Below are 27235 nucleotides of genomic sequence, written 5' to 3' on the forward strand. Positions count from 1 at the left end.
GAGAGCCTTCGCGCGCGCCTTCTGAGGAAGTTTGGCCTCCGAGGCGACCCGTAGCGAGTGCGGAAGGAGGGGAGCGGCTCGCGGCGTTGCTAAGCGACAGCCCGGCACTTCCGGCGGGCGCCATTTTGTATCCGGGGCGGCGGCGCCATGGAGGCCGCGGCGGGCAGGAAGGTGAGGCGGCGGCCCCTTCAGCCCCCCCTAGCCCCCCTGGGGCCACTTCTCCCCGCCCTCACCTCGCTTCTCCCCGCAGAGGCAGCGGGAGGAGGCGGCCGAGTCGTCCGAGCTGTCCGGGGAGGAGGAGGACGCTGACTACGTGCCCTACGTGCCGGTGAAGCAGCGCAAGCAGCAGATGGTAACGGGGGGCCGGGGGGGCGGGGGGGGGGCAGGGCGGCCCCGTCCCGGTGCGGCGCCTCACAGCCGGCCTCCCCGCGGTGCCCCCCAGCTGCAGAAGCTGCTGCAGATGCGGCGGAAGGTGGTGTCGGAGGAGGAGCAGCGGGACAGCGGCGGCGAGCAGCGCGGCGACGAGGATGACATCCCCCTGGGGCCGCAGTCTAACATCAGCCTGCTGGACCAGCACCAGCACCTCAAGGAGAAAGCGGAAGGTGGGGGGGGGGAAAGCTGGCAGCAGGACCGGGCGGCTGTCAGGGCTGGGTGGCCGTCTGGGGGTGCCGGGGCCATCTCACGGCTTCCCTGACTCTCCCCAGCTCGGAAGGAGTCAGCCAAGGAGAAGCAGCTGAAGGAGGAGGAGAAGATCCTGGAGAGCGTGGCGGAGGGCCGAGGTGAGTGCTGGGAGCTCTGTGGGCTGTGGGCACATCTGTAGAGCTGTGGGGCAGCAGGAGGGGCGCTGCCTGCCTTGCAGTGCTCGGTGATGTTCCACCCTGGGGTTGGGAAAGGGATCCCGCCGTGAGTTCCCCAGCTGGCCCCTGACTGCCTGGCTTAGCTGGGAGCGTGCTGTCACTGCAGCCCTCAGTGCTCCTGCACCCGGAGGTGCTGGCTGGCTCACTGTCTTACCCTAATGTCTGCGTGCATGGAGGTGGAGAGCGCTCTCTGATCTCGTTGGCCTTGTTCTTGCAGCCCTGATGTCAGTGAAGGAGATGGCAAAGGGTATCACCTATGATGATCCCATTAAAACCAGGTGCGTTTCACAGTGTGGAAGTTGTCTTTCCGGAAACCTCACTTCCTCGCAGCTGACGAGAGCAAGACGCTGTGCAGCCTGGTAGGAAGAGCACTGCTCTGTGGCCACCAGCTTTACTGCACTGCCTGGCTTCATGCCCCTGTATGTCAAATCAAAGGCTGCTGAGTTATTCAGGATGTTGTTTTATGTACAGCGAGACTTGTTGGAATGCATTTATGTAAAACTTGAAGGCTTGAGCTGGGCTTTCAGATCTTGGGGAAGACTAAGCTAGAGAAAAAAGGGGAAAGCTCAAGGAGCCAGCGCTGCTCAAAGCTTCGCAGTGTCAGGGAAACAACCAGGATGTGTCCAGATGGCGTTGGCATGGTTCGCCTGTTATCTCTAGGCTGCTCTCGGGTGTTAGCCGGGGCTTCTTACTTGGAACTGGGGGAGGTATTTCATGGACTGGCTTGGGTCTGCTTATGAAGCCCCTTGGGGTCACCTCTTTTCCGTGGTGGGATAACAGCTTGCCAGGGAGTTCTCCTCGGCCTCTGTTGGTGCTGCTGGCTCTGAAGTTCCAGGACATTTTGCATCCTGACCTTCCCCTCTTGCCTTCCCAGTTGGAGAGCACCTCGTTACATCCTGGGCATGTCCGAGGCCCGGCACGATCGCGTCCGCAAGAAGTACCACATCCTGGTGGAGGGGGAGGGCATCCCGCCTCCCATCAAGAGCTTCAAGGAGATGAAGTTTCCAGCAGGTGGGACCCCGGGGGGGTCTTCTCTGGGGACACTTGTGTCCGGCAGCGAGCAAAGGTGTCAGATCTTTTGCGCTGTCCTAGCTTAAATTCACAAGTGGTTGTGTCACCTGGCTGCTGCTGTCAAATGGCTGCTGCTGAGGGAGGAATTCAAAGGGAAAATGGGGGAAAAACTTTGGGTAGTGAGAGTGTGTGTCCCTTGCTCTCTGACAGCTATCCTGAGGGGCCTGAAGAAAAAGGGAATCCAGCAGCCAACGCCTATACAGATCCAGGGCATCCCAACGATGTGAGTGCTCTCACCCCGTCCCAGGGTGGGGAACATTTCCCCCCCTCCACCCCCCAAGCAGTGTAAAGCGGGCGCTGTGCCCTGGTGACAGCGAGCCCCTTCACCCCGCTCAGGCCTTGAGGCCTGATCCCCCCCTGTAATTCCGCGGCTCACCGCCAGCCCTGTTTCTCCGGCAGCCTCTCGGGAAGGGATATGATCGGCATTGCCTTCACTGGCTCTGGGAAGACCTTGGTGTTCACCCTCCCCGTTATCATGTTCTGCCTGGAGCAGGAGAAGAGGCTGCCCTTTTCCAAGCGGGAGGGACCCTACGGGCTCATCATCTGTCCCTCCGTGAGTGCCTGGGGCGCAGTGGAGGCGGGGAGGAAGCTTTTAGCGATGTCAAGCACCGATCCCACGCTCTCCCTGCGTGGGAAGGAATTAACGGGCAGGAATTAACGCGTTTTCTCTCCGCAGCGGGAGCTGGCCCGGCAGACGCACGGCATCATCGAGTACTACTGCCGCCTGCTGCAAGAGGACGGCCTGCCCCCGCTGCGCTGCGCCCTCTGCATCGGGGGCATGTCCGTCAAGGAGCAGATGGAGACCATCAAACAGTGAGGCCCGGTGGGGAGGAAGCCCTTTGGCCGGGAGCTGCGCTCGTGTTTGCTGGCGGGAGGCCGAGGGGCAGGGGCCAAGGGGACGTGCCGGGCAGATGGTACAGGCCCCGGGTGTTGTGTGGGGCAGGAATCCACGCGCCCGACCGCGGCTTTTCTCGTCCCACAGTGGCGTGCACATGATGGTGGCGACCCCGGGCCGCCTCATGGACCTGCTGCAGAAGAAGATGGTGAGCCTGGACATCTGCCGCTACTTGGCCTTGGACGAGGCTGACAGGATGATCGACATGGGCTTCGAAGGGGACATCCGCACCATCTTCTCCTACTTCAAGGTACTGGGCTGGTACGATACGAGCGCCCTGAAGCTCGATCCTTACACCCACCTCTTTGGGCGAGCGCTGAGTCCTTGCCTGTGCCCTGCTCCCCACGCAGGGCCAGCGGCAGACGCTCCTCTTCAGTGCCACAATGCCCAAGAAGATCCAGAACTTTGCCAAGAGTGCCCTGGTGAAGCCCATCACCATCAACGTGGGGCGAGCGGGTGCTGCCAGCCTGGACGTTGTGCAGGTGAGGTGGTTGGGAGCTCCCTGTGTGGAACCCAGCGTGGTCCTCGGGGGCGCCGGTACCTCTCCCTGCCTGCCATGGGGTTAATTTCCCTGCTGTCTGCCTGACCCGTCTCTGTGCTCCTTCCTAGGAAGTGGAGTACGTGAAAGAGGAGGCCAAGATGGTGTACCTCCTCGAGTGCCTGCAGAAGACTCCGCCACCCGTGAGTAACGCGCTCTGGCTGCCCCGGGCACGCCGCAGCCCCCGGCTGGGTGGTGGCCGGCAGCGGGGACGTGGCCGTGGCACTGCCAGGCTCTGCCCTGCGCGGGGGCGGGCGCAGGGGGGAGCCGTGCTCTGTGTCGGTGCTGGGCCTGGAGCTGTCGCAGCCCCCGTTCAGCAGGGGGGAACGCGTTTCTCGGGGCGCCGCGCTCTTTGCCAGCATGCGCGGGCCGCTTTTGCCAAGGTGTCTGCGTCATGGCAGGTGCTGATCTTCGCGGAGAAGAAGGCAGACGTCGATGCGATCCACGAGTACCTGCTGCTCAAGGGGGTGGAGGCCGTGGCCATCCATGGGGGCAAAGGTCAGTGAGAGCGCCGCGGAGGTGTGAGCTTGTCTGATCCCGCTCACGGGGTGTAGGGTCCCAGCACGCAGCGGTTTGTGGTGGTCCAAGGGCAGAATGGGCTGGTGTCAGCAGCCCTAGGAGCGCACACCGCTGCGGTCACTGTCACAGCAGGTGTAAACGTCGTGCAGGTCCCTCTGCTCCTTTATTTGGGGAGAGGATGCCTGGGTCCTCACGCAGGCCGAGTGGTGCTCGCCTTTGAGGCCGCAGGGGTTGCTGCAGGAGGTAGGACCGGGAGCTCTGCCCCCGCTGATCTCCTGTGCTGGGCCTTTGCAGATCAGGAGGAACGGACAAAAGCCATCGAGGCCTTCCGGGACGGGAAGAAGGACGTGCTGGTTGCCACCGATGTCGCTTCCAAGGGCCTGGACTTCCCGGCCATCCAGCACGTCATCAACTACGACATGCCGGAGGAGATCGAGAACTACGGTGCGGAACGGGCGCGGCGGGAGGGCGGCTGCGTGGGTGCGGGGCTGTGTGCCTGTCCTGGTGCTCGCCGGGGCAGGGGCTGGCCGTCGCGTTGCCTTTCCCCGAGCCTGACCCTCGCTGCTCCTCTGCAGTTCACCGCATCGGGCGCACAGGCCGTTCAGGCAACACCGGCATTGCCACCACCTTCATCAACAAAGCCTGCGGTGAGGAACGGTTTGGGGCCGGGGGAGCCGGGGGGTGGGCTGCAGCCCCAAGCAGCCGGACAAAGCTGCCCCGGATTTGACGAGGGAAACGTTCCCAAGCACGCAGGGATGAGTGATGGCGGGGAAGTCAGGGCTCCGCACGTCATCCTTGGGGCGCTCTGGGGTCGGGCTCCTGCTGGGGCTGCGTCCGATCCGCGTCTCTGCCCCCAGATGAGTCGGTGCTCATGGACCTGAAGGCTCTGCTCCTGGAGGCGAAGCAGAAGGTGCCACCCGTGCTCCAGGTGCTGCACTGCGGGGACGAGACCATGCTGGAGATCGGAGGTGAGAGAGCCTGGGCTGGAACTGGGAACTTCCGCGGGGACTCGGGCTGCGGACAGCGCCCCTGTTGCTCGCGGGGTGGCTCCTGCCTCCCCGCCCTGTGGGGTGCTGCCTCGTCGCCCGGCCTGGCGTGGTTACGGCTCAGCCTGACCCCGTTCCTCCCGTTACAGGGGAACGCGGCTGCGCCTTCTGCGGCGGCCTGGGCCATCGCATCACGGACTGCCCCAAGCTGGAGGCGATGCAGACCAAGCAAGTCAGCAACATCGGCCGCAAGGACTACCTGGCCCACAGCTCCATGGACTTCTAGCCTGGCTGGGTTTGGGTTCCCTTCCAGCCGGGGCTCACATTCCAAAACCCAGAGCAGCCCTGGCCCAGAGGCCTCTCCTGCGCGGCTGTGGCCTGCTTTTGGGGCTGTTGCTCGCCCAAACTCCTGCCCTAGGAGGTGTGTGGAGCAGTACTGCAGCAGCCCACTACAGCAGCACGCTGCCGTGAGGTGCTGAGCAAGCAGGTAGCAGCGCCCAGCGGGACGAGGAAGCTCTGGGGGCTGCTCCCCCTGCCCAGCGGTGTGTCCAGGGTCTTACATGCTGCCCCCTGAAGCCCCCCAGCCTTGCCCCCGTACCTTGTTCCGTGCATCCTCAGCTCGTGGCTGTTCCTGTTGCCACCAAAAGAGCCCTGATGCAGCCGGGCTGGGCGTACTGCGCTCGCGTCGGGCGGTCCCCTGAGAGCTTCCCCCGCTCTCGCGGCATGCGTTCTGCCCCGCTGCCCCGCTGCGAGAGGAAGGGCGGACGGACACCTCCTGTGGCCCAGCCTCTGCCCCTCGTCCCACACACCAAAAAGGGGAAGTCTCTGCGAGAAGGAAGTCTGCCTGCCCCATGCAGTTGCTTCGGCTGCAGTCACGTTTCTGTGCCGCTGCCTGCCCGAGTCCCAGAGCCTCGCGCTGACCGCCGGGGCTGCGCGGGGCCCATGGAGAGCCCGGTGAAGGATGGCATCCTCTATGTGCAACACTGCAAATTTGGGAAGGTAAAGGGCAGAGGGGGGATTTGAGGCTGGCTGCAGGGTTTGCCCTGATCCATTTTCACGCTAGGCCTGCGCCCCCCGCTGCTGGGGAAGGGGGGGAACGGAGCCAGACCCCTTTGGGCCCCCCCAGGGAGAGCCCTGCGCTCCGTAGCCCCCCCAGCGGGCTCCCCCGCGGCCGAGGGGACCCATCCGTGCAGGCACCTGCTGGTGCTCGGCCCCGCGTGCTGTGTCCCTCTCCTCGCTTGGTCACCGCGGGGCTCCTGATTAATAAAGGCGTGGTAACGAGGCGCGGCTCCTGTGTGCCGGGGGAGCAGCGACGTGGGACGGTGGTCTGAGCATCGCCCTGGGGCGGTGCTGCAGGGAGAGCTGCTGGGCCTCCCTGCTGGGCCTGCCCTGCTGGGCAGCGGGCGCCGTGGCCCTGCGGGGGCCTTACGGGTGGCTGTGGCAGTCCCTGTAGGGTGGATCCAGCACCAGGGGGGCTGTGGGGGGCTGTAAGGTGGGGCGTTCACCGACCCCTGGCCTCCCCGTGCTCGCTGGATGTGCGGGGCTGCCGTCGTGCCCTCGGTGCTCCCAGAGCTGCTCCCGCCTCCCTGCCGAGCAGGAGCCGAGTCCCGGCGATGAAACGGGCAGTGCCTACGTGCGTGGGGCCGCTGCCCTGCCGCGTGGGAGGCAGCAGATATTCTGGTGTGTCTTTTTTTTCCAGGGCGGAGGCTGGGCCGTGTGCTTCGAGGTGCACGGGGCCACGCACCCCCTCTATTCCATGACGGGCTGGGAAGGCGCTGGTACCGCAGAGCTCCCCTGGGAGGAAGCGGGCTGCGAGCTGCAGGGCCTGGCTGTGCTGAGGCCCCGTGCAGATGTCAGGCTGCCAGCAGGAGCCCCAGCAGCTCAAAATGGCTTTAATTTGCATCACGGTCCGTCCTGAGAGCAGCTCGCGGGGCTCAGCTGCGGCAGCGGCAGCGGCGGGCTGGCCTTTGCAGCAGGGAACTAAGCACAGGACCAGACCTGGTGCTCAGCGAGCCGCAGCGAGCGATGCTGAGGGCGCTCGCAGCGAGGCCCCTGCCTCTGTCCTGTCCCCGGTGGGCTCTGCAGAGGCAGCGTGGACGTGGCAGGCAGCTCTGCTGACCCTTTTTTTTCCCCCCTGTCTGTGCCCTTCCTGCGCTCCAGCGGTCCTGGAGGAAGGTGCGGGCGCAGCTCTTCGCTGCCAGCCCCTCCGGCGTGGCCCGCATGGAGAAGTTCGACGTGCGGGACGACGGCAAGGCGCTGGGCAAGTCCTCCCTGCGCCGCTGCGCCCGCCGCGTGATCCGCCTCTCGGACTGCGTCTCCGTGGGCCCCGCGGGGGCCGAGAGCTGCCCCAAAGCCACCGCCGCCTTCTACCTCACCACCACGGAGAAGAGCTACGTGCTGGCGGCCGAGCAGCGGGACGAGTGGATCGAGCAGCTCTGCCAGCTGGCTTTCCAGGTACCGCCAGCACGGCTTGCGCCGCTCCCGGCCCCGGCGAGCCCCGGGGGGGGCTGCGCTCACCTCCCTCTGTTTCAGGGCACCAAGCAAGCAGCGCCGGGCAGCGCCAAGCCCCAGCCCGGCGCTGACGTCCCCATGGAGGAGAACTCCCTCTACTCCTCGCGGCAGGACCGTACGTGCGGCGGCGGGGCCGGGGTGGGCTCGGGCTGGGCGCAGCGGGGCTGACCCCGGCCTCGCTCTGCTCCCCCAGTGACCGATTTCCCGGTGCTGCTGCTGCGGACGGATGCGGCCACCCGCTGCGGCCTCCACGGGCACTACCTGCTGGCCGCCCTGCCCCACAGCCTGACGCTGAAGGACGCGCAGTCCCGGCAGCCCCTGCTCACCTGGCCCTACCCCTACCTCCGAAAATTTGGCCAAGATCAGGTGCGTGCCCCTCGCCCTCCCCGCGCCCGGTGCCTGCCCCCACGGCAGCTGCCAGCCCCTCACCCTGCCCTCCGACCCCGCAGAACGTCTTCTCCTTCGAGGCCGGCCGCCGCAGCGACTCCGGCGAGGGCACCTTCACCTTCAGCACCCCGCGGGCCCTGGAGCTGTGCCGGGCCGTGGCCGCCGCCATCGCCTCCCAGCAGCAGGGCAAGGACGCGGCGGAGCCCCAGCTCTCAGCGCAGAGCCTCGAGCCCCCTCCGAGGGGACCGGGGGCCAAGGATCCCCAGCCCAGCCCGCCTGTGGGGAGGGCGCAGCCCGGCTCGCACCCACCGCCCCCCCGTCTCTGCTTCCACCCCTCGGAGCCCGAGCCCCCCGGCCCCATCGTCTACGCCTCCATCGCTCGGGGCCAGCAGCCTCTCTTCGGGCCGGGCCGGCCGGCACCCGGCGAGCCCTGGGCGGGGGGGAAGCCGCCCCCCGAGCACCTCTACGAAAATATCTTCACCGCCGAGCCGGGGCCGCCCGGTGCCCCCCCGGAGGAGGAAGAGGATGATGAAGAAGAAGAAGAAGGGCGGTGGGAGCTGGGCAGCCGCCAGGCCCCCGAGGGCCGCAGCAGTGAGGCTGCTCACGTCTACGACCCCCGCAGCTCCCCGGCCCCGCGGCGGGGCAGCCCCCAGCCCCCTCCCCAGCAGCCCTGGGGCCGGGGGGCGGCGGAGGAGCCCCCGGGGGGGCGCCCGGGCCCCAAACCCCCCGGCAACCTGCGGGCCCGCTTGGTGCGCCTGCTGAGCCGGGAGGGGCCGGGCCCGCGGGACTGGCTCTGAGCCGCCCCGGCTCGGTTCGCCTCTGCTGCTCAATAAACGGCCTGCGCCGCACCCGGCTCCGCTGCTGCTCCGCGGGGCCGCGCACCGGGACCGGCCCCGGCCGCGGGAACGCGCCCGCTCCCCCCCCCCAGCCCCGTCCCGTCCCTCCCCGCCAGGGGGCGCCGCCGCGCCCGCCCCGTCGGGGGGTGGCGGGGGTGGGAGGGGGGCCGGCCTCGCGCGCGCTGATTGGCCGAGCCGCCCGGCGGCCCCGCCCCCCTCCCGGCCCTATATAAGGCGCGGCGGGGCGGGCGGGGGGCGGTGCCCGGGTTCGAGTCCCGCGTCCGCCGGCCCCGCTCCGCTCCGCTCGCCCGCTGCGGCCACAGCCCTGCGGCCCCGCTCGCCCCGGGGGCCGGCCCGGCCGCGGGTGAGTGCGGGGGGGCTGCCGCTTCTAAAGGGGGTGGGGGCTGGGTTGGGGGGCTGAGGGTCTGAGGGTGGGGGAAAGCGGGTGGTTGGGGCCGGGAGGGGCAGGGCAGGGCTCCCGGCATGGGGGCGGGGGGCTGCGGAGGGGAACGGGGGGTCCCCGTGGGCGGGGGGGCTCCCCGTGGGGCGGGGGGGGTCCCGGTGGGGCGGGGGGAGGCTCAGCCCCGCAGCCCCCCAGCAGCAGGTGCCCGGGGTGCGGGTGACCCCATGGGACGTGGCTGTGCCCATCCTCCAGCAGGACGCACGAATAGAGGGGGGGGGCTCCCACCTCACCCCCCCCCTGCTCCCCCAGCCCCGCCAGCCCCCAGCCCGGGGCTGCCAGCCCCCTCCCCCCCCCGACCCCCGGTGCTGCTGGGGACCCCAGCTTGTCCCCCCCTTCCCCGCCCCGGCGAAGGCAGCGCCTCGCAGGGGTCTGCGCGGCTGCTGCGTGCCGGGGAATGTCTGACCCGGGGAATGTCTGACACGCAGCCTGCACCCAGCCTCGGCGAGAGGGAGCCGCCGGGTGTCAGCTTACACGCCTTATATAGCCCGGGTTAGGCCCGGGGGGAGCCGGGGCACGGCTGCCCCCGGCCCCCAGCCTCCAGCCCCGGGCGAGGCGTGGGGAGAGGCAGCCAGAGCCCAGCCCGTCCCGGTCCCATTCCATGCGTTCAGGGCTCGGAAAGGGCATCGCGGCTCTTCTGAAGCGAGGCGCGGCCAGGGCTGGCCCGAGTGCCCCGTGGCTTGGCCGGCTGACAGCTGTCAGCGCGGTGCTGGCGGGCAGGGATGCGCTGGGATTCCCTGCCCCAAGCCCCGGCGCTGCGTGCGGAGATGGGCTCGCTCCCAGGTAGCGTCTGCTCAGCCAGCTGCCGGAGCGCCAGCGCTGCCAGCCACCTCGCGGGGCATCACGAGGCTCCCGTGCTGCTCATCCAGCCGGCAAAAAGGCTTCTGGTTCCCGGCCCTGCCAGCTGCCGCCTCTCCGCTGTCTGAAACGGCCTCGGGGGTTCTGGGGTGCTGCGAGGGAGAACCCGTCCCAGGTTTGGGAGAGGGAGGGCAGAGCCCGTCTGGCTCCCTGGTGCCCGTCAGCGTTCGCCTGGGCCCCTCGGCTCTGGCGCTGCTGTCGGAGATGCTGATGGATTTGGGGTGCGTCGGTAACCACAGTGTGGGATGGTCGGGGTGGAGCTGCTGCTGGAAACGTGACCTGTCTCCTCCTGCCCCGTCCTGCCAGGCCCCCTCCTCGGCTGCTCTCCCTACGCCGTTCCCACGTCGCGCACCGCCGGGCTCACACCCTCTTCCCTTGCAGAGATGGGCGACATGGAGTCCTACAAGGTGATGCTCAACGGGCCGGCGCCCTGGGGGTTCAGGCTGCAGGGAGGGAAGGATTTCAGCATGCCGCTCTCCATCTCTAGGGTAAGAGAAGCCAAGCGCCGTTGTGGCCCGTTCTCCTCCCTCTCTGTGGGTTGGAGATCATGGCCGCTGCACCCAGGAAGCCAAGGCAGAGCCGTATGGGGGATGCGGGCGAGCTGGGGCCCCGGGAGCGCTGTGCCCGGCCCTGCCTGGCTCTGCTTAGCCTCCTCGGAGCCGCCTTATCAGCTCTGCTCTGGCAGGGGGTGTGTGTGTGTGCTGGGGGTGTTCCGGGCAGGGAACCGCAGCAGCGCTGTGCAGTGCTGTTCAGCCTCTGCAGAGTCATCCTGGCTGCTGGGGGAGGCAGGGGAGGCCTCTTCCGGAGCGAGCCCCGCGCAGGGGGAGGGTGGCTGCTCTCGATGCGTCTGAGCCACGGACCGGCTCCGATCTGCACCGCGACACTGTGCTCACCGTCCTGGGGCCCAGTTTGTGCAGGGCACTCGCCCTGTCTGCCCGAGGCTGCAGTCCTGCTGGCAAGGGACACGTCCCATCTACAAAACCAGCCCATTTCCTGAGCACAAACACGCACGAGCTGTTGTGCTGCCCGCTGCTCCTGCCCGGGGCACCTGGTGCGAGCTTCCCCCGGCGTGATGCTCACCAAGGCCAGGTCTGGCCCCCGGGTGCGTGTGGGTCCCTGTCCCTGGGTGGCCTGGCCCACGGGTGCTAGCAGCAGCTCCGGCCACAAAATTGCCTTATAAGCCTCGGAATGCGCCTGCACCGCCCGTGCTGCTGACGCTCGGGCAGCTGGCACGGGAGGCTGCTTCTCCGAGGACGGCCGCGCCGGCGGCACCGGGCGCAGCGTGGGGGCCTGCCCCCGGCACCAGCCTTGGCGCTGGGTGCCCGTCCCCGAGGCGGGGGTGTCTGCAGCGCCCAGCACGCAGCTCCCACCTGGGGGGCACCGTGCGAGCCTGCAATCGCTGGCACCGCTGCCCTGGGGCCAGCCGATCCTCGCCGAGCGCGGAGACGGCTTCGGCGAGTTTATTCTCTAAAAAATGTTTCTCTTGGCTGCGAGCCAGCGCTTAACAAAGGGTCTGATCAGACGGAGGAGCCTCCGAGGGCCTAGGGCAGGGGCCTTGTGAAGCAAGAGGCGATGTGCGCGCAGGCCAGCCCCGCTGCAGGGGCTCGGGAAAGGCAGGGCAGGGCAGAGCGGTGCGTGGGGCCCAGGGCGGAGGCGCTGGGGCTGCAAGCGGCTCCTGAGGAGCCTGGGGCTGGGCAGTGGCGGGGTGAGGAGCAATGAGGACGTTCCCAGGGGACACAGCCAGCTTCGGGGGGGCCCTGTGGCGATGCTGGGCTGTGTTGCAGGGTGGCGGGTGCTGTCTGATGGGGCGGCGTGACCCTGTGCACTGCTCTGCACCCCGGAGCTGCTCCCGGCCCTGAAGGTACCGCCTGGAGCGTGCTGGTGGCTCTGTGGGGTCCCGACACCTCGGCTGCGAGGTGTCCCCAAGGAGCGGATCCGTGGGCTGGTGGCAGGGCTGAGGTAGGGGCAGCAGCGGGTGCTGCGTGGCATGTCCTGGAGTGTGCCAGTGGGGAAGAGGAGAGGCCTGGGTGCTGCGGGTGAGAGGGATGCTGCTTGTGCCGGGCTCACCTTGCTGGTGAGATGCGGAGCCCTGCAGGGAGGCCGCCCGGTGGCACCCGAAGGTGCGGGGAACAAAGGCCTGGCTGGGCGGAGAGGGGAGGAAGGAAACCAGGGCAGGAGCTTTAGCCCAGGGGGCAGGAAACGGGAAGGCCAGAGCAGCTCCTGGCCGAGCCCCGAGCCCGGCTGAGCTGGCATCTGCAGGAGGGGCTTCCTGGCGTGGTGCTGGCGTGGGCTGGGCGTGCCGGGACACAGCCTGCCGCGCTCCCCCTCCCCGGGCAGCCGTGCGAAAACCTCTCCCAGCTCCTGCCTCCAAACCCACGCAGCCACGCTCCTTCCCAGCCCCGAGGGCAGCAAGCCGGGGCTTGCAGGAGTGGCCGGGAGCCGGCCGGGAGCATCCTCCTGTCCCAAACACCGCGGGGGACGCCCGTGTCCCTTCTGGGGACGGCGGCGAGGTGCAGGTGGAGCTGGGCCGTTCCCGGCACCGGGGGCAGGATTCGGCCTGGCGCAGGGGGGTCGAAGTACCTGGGGCAGGGAGCGCTGCGCCCAGGGCGGGCCGGGCTCTGCGCATGGGCGAGGAGGGCCCTGATGCTCGGCGGCAGGGATTTTCCAGCCCTCTGACAGCGCTGGGAATCTGGCTCGCTCCTTTTATGTTCATGTCGAACAGGGCTTGAGGAAATACTTGGTCCAAATCCAAGCGCCTTGAGTTCTTCCGCGCTGGAGGAGCAGGAATGGCTGCAGCCTGCCCACGTCTGTCTGTCTGACTGACTGTCTGTCTGTCAGTGCCTGGGAGCTGCCTGCAGCGGCGCTGGGGCCTGCTCCCTGCTCGCCCCTCGGCTGCGCATCCCCGGCAGGAGCAGAGGGTGCTTAGGGCCGGTGGGGGCGATCCAGGCACGTCCCAGCCCCGTAGCTGAGCCGGGTGAGGGGTCCGAAGGGCACAGGAGCGCGGCCTGGCTGGGGGGACGCAGGGTCTGTCCCCCCGTGCCCCGCAGCCCCAGCTCCAGGCTAGGAGAACGCCTGTGGTTTGCGGCCCCGAGGGGTGGGACGTGGGCTGCGTGATGGGCCCTGACTCACCCCGCTCGCTTCCAGCCCCGACACCTCAGGGAGTGAGGCAGAGCCAGCGCGGCCTCTGCCGACGGGCATCGCCTGGAAAGCCCGGGCTCTCCGCAGGGCTCCCTGTGGGGATGGGGACAGATGGGGACGGCGCGGTCCCCGGGGTGCTGGCACAGCCCCCAGCTGCGCTGTGCAGTGTCTGGGGTTAGTGCTTGGCTGCTGCAGTGAGGAAAATGCTGCTCTGGGTTAATGAAATGGGGAATGTGGGGTGGTCTGGGGGTCCCTGTGTCAGGCCCGGTGCTGCTCTGGCCCCGCACTGCTGCAGCACCGTGCTGCAGGGGGGAGAGGCTGTCCTAAAATGGGACAAGGGACTCCGAGGGTTGTCCTGTGCCTGGCTCGGCAGAGCCTGGCTGACCTTGTCCCTGGCTCTCACGGGGACAAGATCATCCCTCCGCCGGGCTGGCCAGCTCCCCCTGACGCTCTCTGTCCTGCAGCTGACTCCGGGCGGGAAGGCGGCCCAGGCTGGCGTGGGAGTGGGCGACTGGGTGCTGTACATCGACGGGGAGAGCACCAGCGCCATGACGCATATCGAGGCCCAGAACAGGATCCGTGCCTGCGGGGACAGGCTCTGCCTCACGCTGAGCAGGTAGGGGCTTGTGGGGCCCGCAAATACGGGGTGCTGGTGTGACCGGAGCCAAGCTGGGGCCCTCTGCCCGTTGCTCCCTCTGGTCCTGCTGCCCCAGGGCAGCGTCAGGCAGCTCCTGCAGCCCCAGCTCGTCCGAGGGCTCTGCTTGGCTGCATGGGGCTCACCCCGGCTGCAGCAACCCCAGCTCCAAGCCCTGACCTCTGCCCGTGGGGCACTGCTGGCCGGCCATGGCTCCCTTGGGTGTCAGCACCCCTTCGGTCCCGTCGGGGGGGGGGGATGGCTGCTGGGCCCGTGCAGCACCTGCCTCACTGTCTCCTCTCTTGCAGAGCCCAGAACCACCTGGGGAAGCCGCAGAAGGTAGGTGTTGCTGCGTCGCTGCCTGCAGCAGCTCGGCCCCGAGCTGGGGGTGGGGAAGTCTCCGAGCTTATCCGGAGGAGCGGACTTTGCTCCTGGGGCCCAAAGGCTTCTTGGGGACCGGGGTGTGTTTGGAGGGCTGGTATGGCGGCTCTGAGCCCTAGGGACACAAGAGATCGGGGAGAGCAGGACCTGCCCTGTGGGTGCCCAGTCCCCAGCTGCCGCCACTGGTCCTGGGTGAGGGCAAGGGTGCGGAGGGACCATGCAGCAGCAGCAAGGCCTTTGGGCCCTACGTTTGCTGGTGCTGGAGCTCCCTGGCACAGAACTCCCTCCCTCCAGCTGCTGCACGGGGAGGCAGAGCCAGGGCCAGCAGCTCCTGGACAGAAGCCACCTGCATGCCTTCCGCTTTGTGCCGCGGGATGGTTGCGAGCAGCGCGTGTGCATGCCCGGCCCCGCCGCGGGGCAGCAGCGAGTGTGCGGGGCACTTACTAATCCTGCAGCAACCCTCGGGACGGGTGTGCAGCCTGGTGTCCCTGGGCTGGATGCCCTGCGGAGAGGGGACCTGGCTGGCAGAGCCCGGTGCCCGAAGCTCACGTGCTGTCCGTGTTTGCGTGCCCGGGTGTGTGTGGCTACGAGGGCCTGCAGGCGAGGACAAGCCCAGCTTTTCCACCTGGCTGCCCGCTGCGCTTCCTGGCCCAGGGCTGCCCCTTGCATGCTGCTTGACGTGTGAGCCCGTGTCTGTGTGTTTTGTCTCGCTCAGGACTCACTCCCCTGCTCTGAGCCCCCGAAATATAACTTCGCTCCCAGCACCGCCCTCAACAAAACAGCTCGGCCCTTTGGGGCCGGCTCGCCTCCGAACCCACGGCCCGGGCTGGTGACGAAACCCGTGACGTACGTGCCCCTGGTGCCCGCCTGCACCCCCCAGCACAATGGGTATGTTGCTGTCCATCCCGCTCCCCGAGAACACAGGGGAGCCCCGCTGCCCGGCCCCGCTGCGCCTTGCATGCCAGGCACCCATGGGTGGGAGCGGGCGACGGTGCCTGTGCCGGGTCCCCCGACGGCTGGTGCTGAGACTGCGTAACAGGACCGTCACGCGTGGGGACACACTCACGCCTGCTCCTCGCTCGGGGACGTGTCCTCCTCCGCTGGCCTTTGGGGAGCCCCATGGGGCGCAGCCATCACAGTACACTCACCGGTGTCTGCGACAGCCCTGCACCGAGGGGCAGGAAGGCTGTGGCTGCCATGGACGCTATCGGCAGCCCAGGGTATTCTGTGGGGCTGTGGAGACAGGCTGGCAAAGGGAAGCCCTGCGGCCCTCCACGGCGCTGCCATGTGCCCGGCCAGCTGCTGCTCCCTGCCCGTCCTGGTCACAGCAGCCACGGCACCCTGGAGCTGGGTGATGGGGGGACGTGGCCCTGGCTGTCCTCTGCACCCAGGCCTGTTTTGGGGGCTGAGGGTGGCACAGTCGGCTCTGTTGGCAATGTCCCTGCGGCCCAGCGTGCTCCCAGCCCCGGGTGAGCTGGACACAGGTGGCAGGGGGAGTGCTGCAGGCTGTAGGTGAGCTCTGGAAACTTCTTGGGTGCTCTGGGTCTAATTTCACCTTCCTTCTCTTTCTTTCTCTCCTCCCTCTCTCTTTCCCTCTCCCCTACAGGTGCAGAGCCTTGACAAGTCAGTAAGCCTTTTGCCTGCTCTCTCTAGCCTTCCTGCATGCCTCTTGCCCTGTTAGTCCCCTGCTGGTGCCCCGTACACCTGGGGCAGGGTTAGCCTGGTGGCTCGGAGTCACCGTGCTGGCAGCACACTCTACTTGGGCCACGTGGGTCTCTCCTGGCATTAAGTTGTCCTGAGAGGTGCTGGCTGTGAGGGCACTGGGGTGTCCTCTCACCTGGTCCCTTTTCTCTCCAGCATGTGGAAAGCTGCGCTGTGCACCCTGCCCATAGCACCGCAGGTGTTTGCCAGGCTCCCATACTGCTCCCCTGTGTGTGGTTTTGATCTTGGCTTTCTCTTGCCCTGTCCTCTCTCCTCCTGGCCTTTAGGGCCAGCCTCAAACAGCAGAGATGGAAAATGAGTGCTGAGAAGACGTCCTTAGTGGGCCCTTCCTATGTGGACGATACGTAAGGGGTGGGGAGGACGTGCGTATTTGGTGTGTCAAATACTTGCTGTTGTGCTGCTGTTGTGAACCTGCAGAGGTATGGGGTGGCCTCGGGGAGGTGGTGATGCTGTGGGGATCCCCATGGGTCTGTGGAGCAGTGGTGGGGATGGGACGTGGGCAGCGCTGCCCCATGCCGCCAGCCGGGCAGGGACAGGACGGTGCCAGCTGAACGCCCGCCCCTGTCGCTCGCAGGCAGCCGCCGCAGCACCCCACTACCCCTATATATGACCCCAGCAAGTTGCATCTGATCGAGGACTCTGAGGACTGGCAGCCCCGCAACACCAACACCCAGTCCCGCTCCTTCCTCAAACTGGCCCAGCTGACGGGCGCAGACAGCCGTAAGTTCCTGCGGGACCTGGTGCTTGCCGGCTGCCCGGGGTGCCCAGAACAGGCCCTGGATGCGGGTTGAGGTGGCATCGGTTTGTAGCCGTGGTGGCCCCGTGATGTCCCTGCGTGTGGTGTGGGCACGTGGTGGTGCCGCGGGGCTGGTTCGGGGCAGCAGGGAGGGGATGCCTGGTTCTGTTCCGTCGTGCTGTGCGGGGCCGTGGCTGTCCCTGACTGACTCTGTCTCCTCCTTTCTCTCTGGCTGCCCTCAGTGGAGGATCACGATGAGGAGCTTGTTAGGAAGCCCAGGTAAGGGGTGGGCTGCGGGGCACAGCACAAGCCATGGGGCCCGCAGTGCCTGGGCTCGGCCCCCAGCCCCTTCTCCCTCCCACTGTGTCATCTTCTGTCCCGCCACCTCCTTGCTCCCTGCCCCTCTCTGTCCTCTCTGTGTCTGCAGAGCTGAGGTGGTCACTGAGCTGCAGCACCCGCTCTGTGCTCTCCTCTGCGATGGGCACCGCCGGCACTCGGCCACTGCTGTGCCCGTCCTGTTGTGAGGGTCCTGCCCGGGCGCTAGGCTGTCTCAATCTGGGGTGTCCTGGTGCTGGGTGTCCCCGTGCGTGTGTCCCCGGCAGGACCCAGGGCACTGCTGGCACTGGGGAGGCTGAGCTGCACCGCTGCATCCAGGACACAGCGGGTCGGTGGGGTCTGGTGGCACTGGCAGAGCCTGGCTGTGGGTGTAGGGAGGTGCTGGGCATCGTCTGGACCTCAGGCACGAAATCCTGTGATCGTGATGAGGGGCCGTGGGGGAGCTGGAATTGAGCGAGTGCTGCTGGCGTCACCATGGGGCTGCGGACAAGCCTTTGGGAATGCTCGGCCACGTGCCAGCGATTTACCGTTGTGCCGTCATTTTCTTGCCGCCGCAGGGGTCCTCGTGTGTCATTCTGGGGTACCGAGGAGGAGTGGTGAGTGCCGGGCTGTGCTGGGGGTCGATGTATGCCCGGCCCCTGTCAGCACTGCCCCGCGCCGCGGGCTGTCAGAAGCAGGGGCAGGTCAGTGCCAGCTGAGTCCCTGCCCCTGTCACTCGCAGCCAGCCCCTGCACTCCCCTGGGACCCCCACGCGTGACCCGGGCAAGTTGCGGCTGATCGAGGATGCTGAGGACTGGCAGCCCCGCACCGGCACCTCCCAGTCCCGCTCCTTCCGCAAACTGGCCCGGCTGACGGGCACAGACGGCCGTAAGTTCCTGCGGGCCCTGGTGCCCAGAGCTGGCCCTGGGTGCGGGGCCGAGTGTCAGGGTCTGGCCATGGTGGCCCCGTGGTGGCCCTGTGTTGGCACGTGGTGGTGCCTCGGGGCTGGTTCGGGGGCAGCAGGGAGGGGATGCCTGGTTCCGTTGCGTCGTGCTGTGTGGGGCCGTGGCTGCTGCCAACTGACTCTGTCTCCTCCTTTCTCTCTGGCTGCCCTCAGTGGAGGATCACGATGAGGAGCTTGTTAGGAAGCCCAGGTAAGGGGTGGGCAGCGGGGTGCAGCATGAGCTCCTGGCCATGGGGCCCATGGTGTCGGGGCTTGGCCCCCAGCCCATTCTCCCTCCCACTGTGTCTTCTGTCCTGCCACCTCCTTGCTCCCTGCCCATGATGGGTACTGCCGGTACTCAGCCACTGCTGTGCCCGTCCTGTCATGAGGGTCCTGCCCCAGCACTGCGCTGCCAGGCTGGGCTGTCCCCATCCAGGTGTCCTGATAGTGGGCTGTTCCCAGCTGGGGTGTCCTGGTGCTGGGTGTCCCCATGCACGTGTCCCTGGCAGGACCCAGGGCACTGCTGGCACTGGGGAGGCTGAGCTGCACCGCTGCATCCAGGACGCAGCGGGTCGGTGGGGTCTGGGGGCACTGGCAGCAGGGAGGTATGAGGCAGCACCAGGACTTCAGGCAAGGGAGCCCATCGGGCTTCCTTGTGGCTGTTTTGGGACAAGTGCTGCCAGCATCTTTGGTGGGCTGGGGATAAGCCGGGGGAGTGCTCAGTGCTGTGCGCAAAACATTTACCGTTGTGCCACCATTTCCTTGCCGCCACAGGGATTCCCGCGGGTCATTCTATGGCACAGTGGAGCAGCGGTGAGTGCTGGGCTGTTGTAAGGTTCGGCGTGTGTCGGGCCCTTGGCAGCTCTGCCCCATGCTGCCGGCTGGGTAGGGGTAGGAACAGGACGGTGCCAGCTGAGCACCTGCCCCTGCCACTCGCAGGCAGCCCCTGCAGCCCGTGGAGCCCCCCGAGACCCCCGCGTGTGACCCGGGCAAGTTGCGGCTGATCGAGGATGCTGAGGACTGGCAGCCCCGCACCGGCACCTCCCAGTCCCGCTCCTTCCGCAAACTGGCCCGGCTGACGGGCACAGACGGCCGTAAGTTCCTGCGGGGCCGAGTGTCAGGGTCTGGCCATGGTGGCCCCGTGGTGTCCCTGCGTGTGGTGTGGGCTGGTTCAGGGGCAGCAGGGAGGGGGTGCCCGGTTCTGTTCCGTCGTGCTGTGCGGGGCTGTGGCTGCCGCTGACTGACTCTGTCTCCTCCTTTCTCTCTGGCTGCCCTCAGTGGAGGATCACAATGAGGAGCTTGTTAGGAAGCCCAGGTAAGGGGTGGGCAGTGGGGTGCAGCATGAGCTCCTGGCCATGGGGCTGGCTCAGCCCCCAGCCCATTTACATTCCCACTCTGTCATGTCCTGTCCTGCCACCTCCTTGCTCCCTGCCCCTCACTGTCCTTTCTGTGTCTGCAGAGCCGAGGTGGTCACTGAGCTGCAGCACCCGCTCTGTGCTCTCCTCCGTGACAGGCACCGCCGGCACTCGGCTCTGCTGTGCCCATCCCATTGTGAGGGTCCTGCCCGGGCACTGCGCTGCCAGGCTGGGCTGTCCCCATCCAGTTGTCCTAATGCTGGGTGTCCCCATGCGCTGTCCCCAGCTGAGATGGCCCCGGCAGGACCCAGGGCACTGCTGGCACCGGGGAGGCTGAGCTGCACCGCTGCATCCAGGACACAGCGGGTCGGTGGGGTCTGGTGGCACTGGCAGAGCCTGGCTGTGGGCATCAGGACATGTAGGACAGCTCCGGGACCTTGTCACGAGGCAATGATACTGGTGTGGGGCTGCAGGGAGGCTGGACTGGGCCTAGTGCTGCTGGCGTCACTGTGGGGCTTGGGTTAAGTCGTGGGGAATGCTCTGTGCGGCATGCCAAGCATTTACTGTTGTGCTGCCATTTTCTCGACGCCGCAGGGATTCCCGTGGGTCGTTCTATGGCACAGAGGAGCAGTGGTGAGTGCCATGCCGTGCCAAGGGTCGGTGTCTGCTGGGCCTTTGGACAGCTCTGCCCTGTGCCACCGTCTGGGCAGGGGTAGGGGCAGGTCAGTGCCATCTGAGCCCCTGCCACTCGCAGGCAGCCCATGGAGCCTGAGGAGCCCCCCGAGACCCCCGCGTGTGACCCGGGCAAGTTGCGGCTGTTCGAGGACGCTGTGGACTGGCAGCCCCGCACCGGCACCTCCCAGTCCCGCTCCTTCCGCAAACTGGCCCGGCTGACGGGCACAGACGGCCGTAAGTTCCTGCAGGGCTGAGCATCGGGGTCTGGCTCTGGTGGCCCTGTGGTGGCCCTGCGTGTAGCGTGGGCCCTGTGGTGGTGCTGCGGGGCTGTTCGGGGGCAGCAGGGAGGGGGTGCCTGGTTTTGTTCTGTCGTGCTGTGTGGGGCCGTGGCTGCCGCCGACTGACTCTGTCTCCTCCTCTCTCCCCGCCGCGCGCAGTGGAAGATGATGATGTGTTTGTTAGGAAGCCCAGGTAAGGGGTGGGCAGCGGGGTGCAGCACGAGCTGCTGGCTGCATGTTCCGGGCACTGCTGTCACTGAGCTGGGGAGGTCAAGCTGTACCGCAGCCTCTTGTGCTGCTGGGGCAAAGAGGAGAGTGGTGGCACTGGCAAACCTTGCTGTGGGTGCTGGGAGGTGCTGGGCGATGCTGGGATTCCTGTCAGAAGAGCCCGTGAGGTTCCTGTGGGGCTGCAGGGGCCAGGCAGAGCTGCTTAGCACTGCTGGCTGCTCCGTGGGGCTGGGGCCATGTCAGGAATGGAGCAGGGGCTGGGGAGGCTGTGCCCTGCAGAGCTGGGGCAGGTCTGTCCCCTCACGCTGGTGGCACCTCTTGTGCCTTCCCATTTCTGTGATCCCTCCTGCCTTGGCGTTGTGACCACTGGGTCCCCAAGCTGGGAGGCGGCATGGGTGCAAGGGCAGCTGGCATCGCTGTGGGGTGGGGATAGGCCAGGGAAATGCTCCGTGCCATGTGCCAAGCATTTACTGTTGTGCCGCCATTTTCTCAACGCCACAGGGATTCCCGTGGGTCCTTCTGTGGCACAGTGGAGCAGCGGTGAGTGCTGGGCTGTAAGGTTCAGTATGTGTCAGGCCCTTGGGCAGCTCTGCCCCGTGCTGCTGTCTGGACAGGGGCAGGAGCAGGACAGTACCGGCTGAGTGCCTGCCCCTGCCGCTCGCAGGCAGCCCCTGCAGCCCGTGGAGCCCCCCGAGACCCCCGCGTGTGACCCGGGCAAGTTGCGGCTGATCGAGGACGCTGAGGACTGGCAGCCCCGCACCGGCACCTCCCAGTCCCGCTCCTTCCGCAAACTGGCCCGGCTGACGGGCACAGACGGCCGTAAGTTCCTGCGGGGCTGAGTGTCAGGGTCTGGCCGTGGTGGCCCCGTGGCGTCCCTGCGTGTGGTGTGGGCTGTGCAGGGCCACGTGGTAGTGCTGCGGGACTGGTTCGGGGGCAGCAGGGAGGGGATGCCTGGTTCCGTTCTGTTGTGCTGTGTGGGGCCATGGCTGTCCCCGACTGACTCTGTCTCCTCCTTTCTCTCTGGCTGCCCTCAGTGGAGGATCACAATGAGGAGCTTGTTAGGAAGCCCAGGTAAGGGGTGGGCTGCGGGGCACAGCACAAGCCATGGGGCCCACAGTGCTGGGGCTCAGCCCCGGCCCATTCACCTTCCCACTGTCTTCTGTCCTGCCACCTCCTTGCTCCCTGCCCCTCACTGTCCTTTCTGTGTCTGCAGAGCCGAGGTGGTCACTGAGCTGCAGCACCCGCTCTGTGCTCTCCTTTGCGATGGGCACCGCCGGCACTCGGCCACTGCTGTGCCCGTCCTGTTGTGAGGGTCCTGCCCGGGCACTGCGCTGCCAGGCTGGGCTGTCCCAGTCTGGGGTGTCCTGGTGCTGGGTGTCCCCATGCGCTGTCCCCAGCTGAGGTGGCCCCGGCAGGACCCAGGGCACTGCTGGCACTGGGGAGGCTGAGCTGCACCGCTGCATCCAGGACACAGCGGGTCGGTGGGGTCTGGTGGCCCTGGCAGAGCCTGGCTGTGGGCATCAGGACATGTAGGACAGCTCCGAGACCTTGTCACGAGGCAGTGATACTGGTGTGGGGCTGCAGGGAGGCTGGACTGGGCCTTGAGCTGCTGGCATCACTGTGGGGCTTGGGTTAAGCCACAGCGAATGCTCTGTGCCTCGTCCCAAGTACTTACTGTTGTGCCGCCATTTTGTCAACGCCACAGGGGACCCCGCGTGTCGTTCTATGGCACGGAGGAGCAGCGGTGAGTGCTGGGCCCATGGGCAGCGCTGCCCCGTGCTGATGGCCGGGCAGGAGCAGGTCAGTGCCATCTGAGCCCCTGCCACTCGCAGGCAGCCCATGGAGCCTGAGGAGCCCCCTGAGACCCCCGCTTGTGACCCGGGCAAGTTGCGGCTGTTCGAGGACGCTGTGGACTGGCAGCCCCGCACCGGCACCTCCCAGTCCCGCTCCTTCCGCAAACTGGCCCGGCTGACGGGCACAGACGGCCGTAAGTTCCTGCGGGGCCGAGTGTCAGGGTCTGGCCGTGGTGGCCCCGTGGTGTCCCTGCGTGTGGCGTGGGCTGGTTCAGGGGCAGCAGGGAGGGGGTGCCCGGTTCTGTTCCGTCGTGCTATTTGGGGCCGTTTCTGCCGCCGACTGACTCTGTCTCCTCCTCTCTCCCCGCCGCGCGCAGTGGAAGATGATGATGTGTTTGTTAGGAAGCCCAGGTAAGGGGTGGGCAGCGAGGCGCAGCACGAGGTGGGCTGCATGTCCCGGGCAGGATGCTGGGCACCGCTGTCACTGAGCTGGGGAGGTCAAGCTGTACCACAGCCTCTTGTGCTGCTGGGGCAAAGAGGAGAGTGGTGGCACTGGCAAACCTTGCTGCGGGTGCTGGGAGGTGCTGGGCAGCGTTTGGATGTCAGGCATGAGGGCTCATCAGGGTCAGGCCACGTCTGGAGGCAAGGAAGGTGCAGGGACTGGGGGAGGCCTGTTGGCAGCTCTTCTTTTGGCTTTGTACTTCATCTTCCCTCCTGCCTTGGTGTTTGAGTGCTGGTTCCACATCTGCCTGGTTTGCTCTGTAGCAAATAAATTCTCCTGTTCTTATAGCCTGCTCCTTTTTCTGTTTGCCCTGGAGAGGCACAGAGCTGCTGGCTCTCTGTCACTGTCCTTGCCCCTCTGGACCTCACTTGCCCTGGCTTCTCACAAGCCCGGTGCTGGCAGCATGCCGTGGGGTTCACAGGCACTGCCACCCAGGACCAGCCTGGCCCTGCCCTTCCCTGCTTCTGCTGGAGCTGGCCCCGGGGCTCCCCATGCCAGACTGGCTGTAGGGTGCTGTGCGTGAGGCTGGGGGTACCTAGCCACTGTCACGTTTGAGTGGACTGCAGCGGTGTGTGCAATCCTACAGGTCCCTGCCACCCTACAGCACCCAGCAACTGGGGCACGGCACCCCAGCAGCTCGATGCTCCTACTCTGCTGGGTGCCACAGACCTGGGGGTGCTGCGTCCCCCAGCACCAAACCCGCTACCGGCCGGGCACGGGGGCTCGGCCAGCTCCTGGCTGTGGGGTGGGGGTCCCTGCTTGCATGCACATGCCCGTCGGGCAGCCAGCCCGTGTCATGGGGTGAGCACGGCAGGCTGGATTAACTGCTGGTTCTGTAGCCAGGTCTCCGTGTTGGATCCGTCCCCGGGAGCAGCGATGAAAACAGAGCCGGGACTGGGTGAGTGAAACGTTTCCTTTGGGTTCGGGGCAAGAGGGGGTGGGGGCAGAGGTAGGGCTGGTGCAGGGGGATTGGGAGCACCGTCCAGGAGGCTTCTGTGTGTGTGCAGCCCCCAGGACCCCCGCTGCCACCCCTGGCCCTGCCAGCCGCCCACCCTGGGCTGTGGACCCGTCGTTCGCCGAGCGCTACGCCCCGGACAAGACGAGCACGGTGCTGAGCAAGCACAGCCAGCCGGCCACGCCGACCCCCATGCAGAACCGCAGCTCCATCGTGCAGGCGGCCCAGCAGGCGCCCGAAGGCCTCGGCCGCACGCCGCTCTGCTACAAGTGCAACAAGGTCATCAGGTGAGCCCTGCCACCCGCCGCCACCCTGCCACCCTCCTGGGCACGTGCCAGGCCCCGGCGGGGCTGACGTGGCTCTGTCGCGCCGCAGGGGACGCTACCTGGTGGCACTGGGACATTACTACCACCCCGAGGAGTTCACCTGCTGCCAGTGCAGGAAGGTGCTGGATGAGGGTGGTTTCTTCGAGGAGAAGGGCTCCATCTTCTGCCCCAAGTGCTACGACACGCGCTACGCGCCCAGCTGCGCCAAGTGCAAGAAGAAGATCACCGGGGTGAGTTTCCCTCAGCCTGCCCCGCGCCTCCTGTCCGTGCTCCCCACTCACCTACGTGTCCCCAGCTCTGCCCCTTCCCCTCCTGCTGGCCCTCTGCCCCAGGGACCCCCTGTCCCTTTTGGCCCTGGGTAGGGGTCCCCCTGCAGTGCGGGGTGCCCGGCTGACAGTGTCTCTCTTCCAGGAGGTGATGCACGCGCTGAAGATGACCTGGCACGTGCAGTGCTTCACCTGCGCAGCCTGCAAAACTCCCATCCGCAACCGTGCCTTCTACATGGAGGAGGGACAGCCCTACTGCGAGAGAGGTAGGACCGGGGAGACCCCACGTGTCACCCCGGGGCACCGGCAGGGCTTGGCACCTCGCGGCAGGAGCCCGGGGTGAGCTGCCCTGCGCTGCGGGGCTCTCCCGGAGCCACGGGGAAGGCTGGGTGTCCCCCGAGCCCTCTGTCCCCGTCCTCTCCGGCTGCTGGGTGGTGCCATTGCTGGCGGGTTGCCACGGCGATGACGGAGGATGTACATCAAAGCGAGTGCTGCATCCTGGGAGCTGAGGTTCGCCTCCTCCCCGCAGCATGGTGGCGGCCAGGGACACCCTGCCCCGGGTGCCTGGCGCCTCGAGCTTTGTCCCTGTCCTGGCCTGGAAGCGAGATGTCCCCAGGCTGTGCCCTCCTGCACGGGGAGCTGAGGGGTCGCAGTCTGGGGGAACGCTGACCCGGGCTCTGCCTCTGCTCGCAGACTACGAGAAGATGTTTGGCACCAAGTGCCGCGGCTGCGACTTCAAGATCGATGCTGGGGACCGGTTCCTGGAGGCGCTGGGGTTCAGCTGGCACGACACTTGCTTCGTCTGTGCGGTGAGCCACGCGTCTGCCTCGTCCTCCTCTCCCTGGGTGCTGGCTGGAGGCTGGCCGGGGCCGTAACTCTCTGCGGTTGTGCTGCACATGGGGGGGGTCTGCCCACAGCGCGGGGGCCCCGAGTCCACGAGTTGTTCCCCACCTCGCTCTGTGCCGGTGCTTCTGAGCCTGCTGCTCCTTGGCGCCTGCACGAGGCCAGTGCTGAGTGGGAGGGCAGCTGGGGCTGAGCGTGGGAGGGGACCCCGGGGACCCTGCTGACCGCCTGCGCTCTCCTCCCCAGATCTGCCAGACCAACCTGGAAGGGAAGACGTTCTACTCCAAGAAGGACAAGCCGCTGTGCAAGAGCCACGCTTTCTCCCACGTGTGAGGCGCGGGAGGCCGGCTGTGCCCACGCATGCCCCTGGCCCTGCATGCTCCTCTCCCACCCCTTCCCCTGCCCCAGGGAGCCAGGCTGGGACCTCACCCCTTCCCCTCGCTCCTGCCTCTTTCCTGGCAGCTCCTGGCTGGGCTCCAGCAGAGGCAGCGCCGGCCTCAGAGCCCCTTCTTGCTGGGTGGCTTCTTCTGTGCCCCCCCGGCTGACCTAGGAGCCCGGGGAAGGGGATGCCACGTGGCTCTGCTGCCCCTGAGCCGCTCAGCATCGGGGCTGGAGTCAGGGGTAGGTGCCTGGCTGCAGCGGGGCTGCTCCCTTGCCTGGATGAGGCCCACCTGCCCTGGCACCAGGGCAGGGACGCTCCTAGCGCATCCCTGAGCGGGCGAGGACCAGCCCCAGCCCCTGCCGAGCTCTCCCTCACCTTCCCTGCTTCATGCTCAGCACGTGGGGTTAGAGAACCGGCTCTTCTCCCCCTGCCTGCCGCGACCCCACCGCGTTGCAGACCACGGCGGTGCCTTCCCATGGCTGTGGGCCGGGGGTCTCTGTGCCTTGTGTCCCTGCACCCAGCTCCCTGCTGCTCCCCTGGGGCTGGCGGGGGGCAGCACCCCCTGCCTGGCCGTGCCGGGGTGCAGGGCCCCCGTGCCTGCCTCTGGCTCCCCGCAAGGCTCGGAAACAGCTTCCTACCAAAGAGCGTGTGCCGCCGCTGTCCCAGCACTGTAAAACGCCTCTCCCAAACCCACACTCTCCGGTTGGGCTGCGTCTGATGTAGCCACGGTGCTTTTAGTGCCTTTAATAAACACTTCTCTGCAAGTGCCCGCTGTCTCGGGGCCTGCGGTTTCGCCGAGCGAGGGGCGGCGGGGCCGGGAAAGTGGTGCGCAGCCCTCGCCCCGCTTCGCCTGGAGCCCTGCCCCGGGGCCTGACTCAGCTCGATGGAGCTCGCAGGGAAAAGCTTTGCCTTGGGTTTCTCCTCCTCTGCCCCCGGGTCTCCCCCGCCTGCTTTTAGCAGGCAGAGGCTAACGGAGGCAGTAATTAATCCAGGAGGCAAAGCTGGGGCTGGGCTGCGCGAGGGGATATGGGGTCGGACACCGCAGCGGCGTCCCCACTTACCGGCATCGTCCCCGCGTCCCTGCTGCTGCGTCCCGGAGGCCGTGCAGGGGACGAGGAGTCATTGGCACGAGCGTGATGGTGCTGGGCGTGCTTCGGCGTCACGCAGCCACGCGGCCGCGCGTTGAGTACAGCTGCTGTCCCAGAGGACGGGCGCGAGGCAGCGCCGGCACCGCCGGCTGGAACAGGCTCGGGGGCAGTGGGTGTGGGGAAGAGCTGCTCCCACTGCTCCGCTCTGGCAGCCGTAGCGGTCATTAATAATTGCAGCTCTTAACATGATGAGCAATCGCAAGGAAAAGCGTCTTGCTAATCTGCTGGAACGTTCTGCCGGGGGCAGGGTCTGGCTGCGGGAACCAAACCCCACCCAGAGCCAGGCCGAGGTGCGGGGTCCCCGGACCCCGGAGAGATGCAAAACCCCAACAGCGACCGGCAGGGAGGAGGTGGAATAACTGGGACTTACTGGGAGGTTGGAGTTGGGTCCCGTCCCAGGCTGGGGGCGAACGTGGGTGGTGTGAAGCGAACGGGGACGGTGACACCGCTGAGCTGGGTGGGTGAGAAGGGGCAGGACAGCCAGCCTGGCAGGGACAGAAAAAGCAGGGACGTGGCGAGTGCCTGTGTGTGAATCCTGGCTGCGAAGCCAAGGTCAGGGGAAGCGGGGAGAAGGTGGCACAGCCGCGGCGGGGACACAAAACTGAGCAGACGGCGGGGAAGGGGCAGGCAGCCGAGCGTGACGGGGCCCCAGCCGCTGGGGTGGCACGTCCTGGGAACGGGTTGTGCCGGCCGAGCC

At 67.3% G+C, this 27235-nt stretch overlaps 3 protein-coding genes across 17 annotated transcripts; all 3 read left to right on the forward strand.

Annotated features, from left to right (window-relative positions):
* Positions 1 to 47: 47 nt before the first annotated feature.
* DDX41 (DEAD-box helicase 41) lies at positions 48 to 6147 on the forward strand. Its single transcript, XM_080555185.1, has 17 exons — positions 48 to 171; positions 251 to 352; positions 443 to 602; positions 705 to 779; positions 1075 to 1135; positions 1732 to 1868; positions 2079 to 2151; positions 2328 to 2481; positions 2605 to 2741; positions 2911 to 3073; positions 3174 to 3305; positions 3433 to 3504; positions 3763 to 3859; positions 4175 to 4324; positions 4456 to 4527; positions 4738 to 4848; positions 5016 to 6147. Exons 1-17 carry the CDS (start codon positions 148 to 150, stop codon positions 5150 to 5152), a joined length of 1857 nt encoding a protein of 618 aa, XP_080411311.1. The 5' UTR covers positions 48 to 147; the 3' UTR covers positions 5153 to 6147.
* Positions 5521 to 8693, forward strand: DOK3 (docking protein 3; the record flags this gene model as incomplete). The annotated part of the gene is made up of 5 exons (XM_080555186.1): positions 5521 to 5865; positions 7027 to 7320; positions 7399 to 7492; positions 7571 to 7743; positions 7827 to 8693. 5 exons carry the CDS (start codon positions 5521 to 5523, stop codon positions 8559 to 8561), a joined length of 1641 nt encoding a protein of 546 aa, XP_080411312.1. The 3' UTR covers positions 8562 to 8693.
* A 126-nt stretch (positions 8694 to 8819) lies between these two features.
* PDLIM7 (PDZ and LIM domain 7) lies at positions 8820 to 26158 on the forward strand. Of its 15 annotated transcripts, none has more exons than XM_080555165.1 (28): positions 8821 to 8964; positions 10300 to 10406; positions 13521 to 13672; positions 13999 to 14029; positions 14787 to 14959; positions 16368 to 16513; positions 16772 to 16808; positions 17423 to 17461; positions 17587 to 17732; positions 17962 to 17998; positions 18562 to 18600; positions 18727 to 18881; positions 19066 to 19102; positions 19737 to 19775; positions 19897 to 20051; positions 20255 to 20288; positions 20825 to 20863; positions 20988 to 21142; positions 21358 to 21394; positions 22029 to 22067; positions 22156 to 22310; positions 22494 to 22527; positions 23458 to 23516; positions 23626 to 23860; positions 23949 to 24129; positions 24311 to 24431; positions 24859 to 24974; positions 25255 to 26158. In XM_080555165.1, exons 2-28 carry the CDS (start codon positions 10302 to 10304, stop codon positions 25339 to 25341), a joined length of 2583 nt encoding a protein of 860 aa, XP_080411291.1. In that variant the 5' UTR covers positions 8821 to 8964; positions 10300 to 10301; the 3' UTR covers positions 25342 to 26158. The 15 variants fall into 15 exon arrangements, 14 of the variants coding, with proteins under 14 accessions (XP_080411291.1, XP_080411298.1, XP_080411302.1 ...); XM_080555172.1 differs by lacking the exon at positions 14787 to 14959 and adding an exon at positions 15678 to 15694; XM_080555171.1 differs by having other exon boundaries at positions 8856 to 8964; positions 10225 to 10406.
* The last annotated feature ends 1077 nt before the right edge of the window (positions 26159 to 27235 follow it).

This window comes from Anser brachyrhynchus (genome assembly GCF_964034855.1).
Source record: "Anser brachyrhynchus genome assembly, chromosome: 14".
Taxonomy (NCBI): Eukaryota; Metazoa; Chordata; class Aves; order Anseriformes; family Anatidae; genus Anser; species Anser brachyrhynchus.

Coding starts and splice junctions, on each gene's coding strand:
- DDX41 (XM_080555185.1), top strand. CDS start 148: ATGGAGGCCGCGGCGGGCAGGAAG. Junction 2,482..2,604: donor GGCTCATCATCTGTCCCTCC/GTGAGTGCCTGG, acceptor TTCTCTCCGCAG/CGGGAGCTGGCCCGGCAGAC. Junction 2,742..2,910: donor CAGATGGAGACCATCAAACA/GTGAGGCCCGGT, acceptor CTCGTCCCACAG/TGGCGTGCACATGATGGTGG.
- PDLIM7 (XM_080555165.1), top strand. CDS start 10,302: ATGGGCGACATGGAGTCCTACAAGGTGATGCTCAACGGGCCGGCGCCC. Junction 20,864..20,987: donor TGTGGCACAGTGGAGCAGCG/GTGAGTGCTGGG, acceptor TGCCGCTCGCAG/GCAGCCCCTGCAGCCCGTGG. Junction 24,130..24,310: donor GCAAGAAGAAGATCACCGGG/GTGAGTTTCCCT, acceptor TCTCTCTTCCAG/GAGGTGATGCACGCGCTGAA.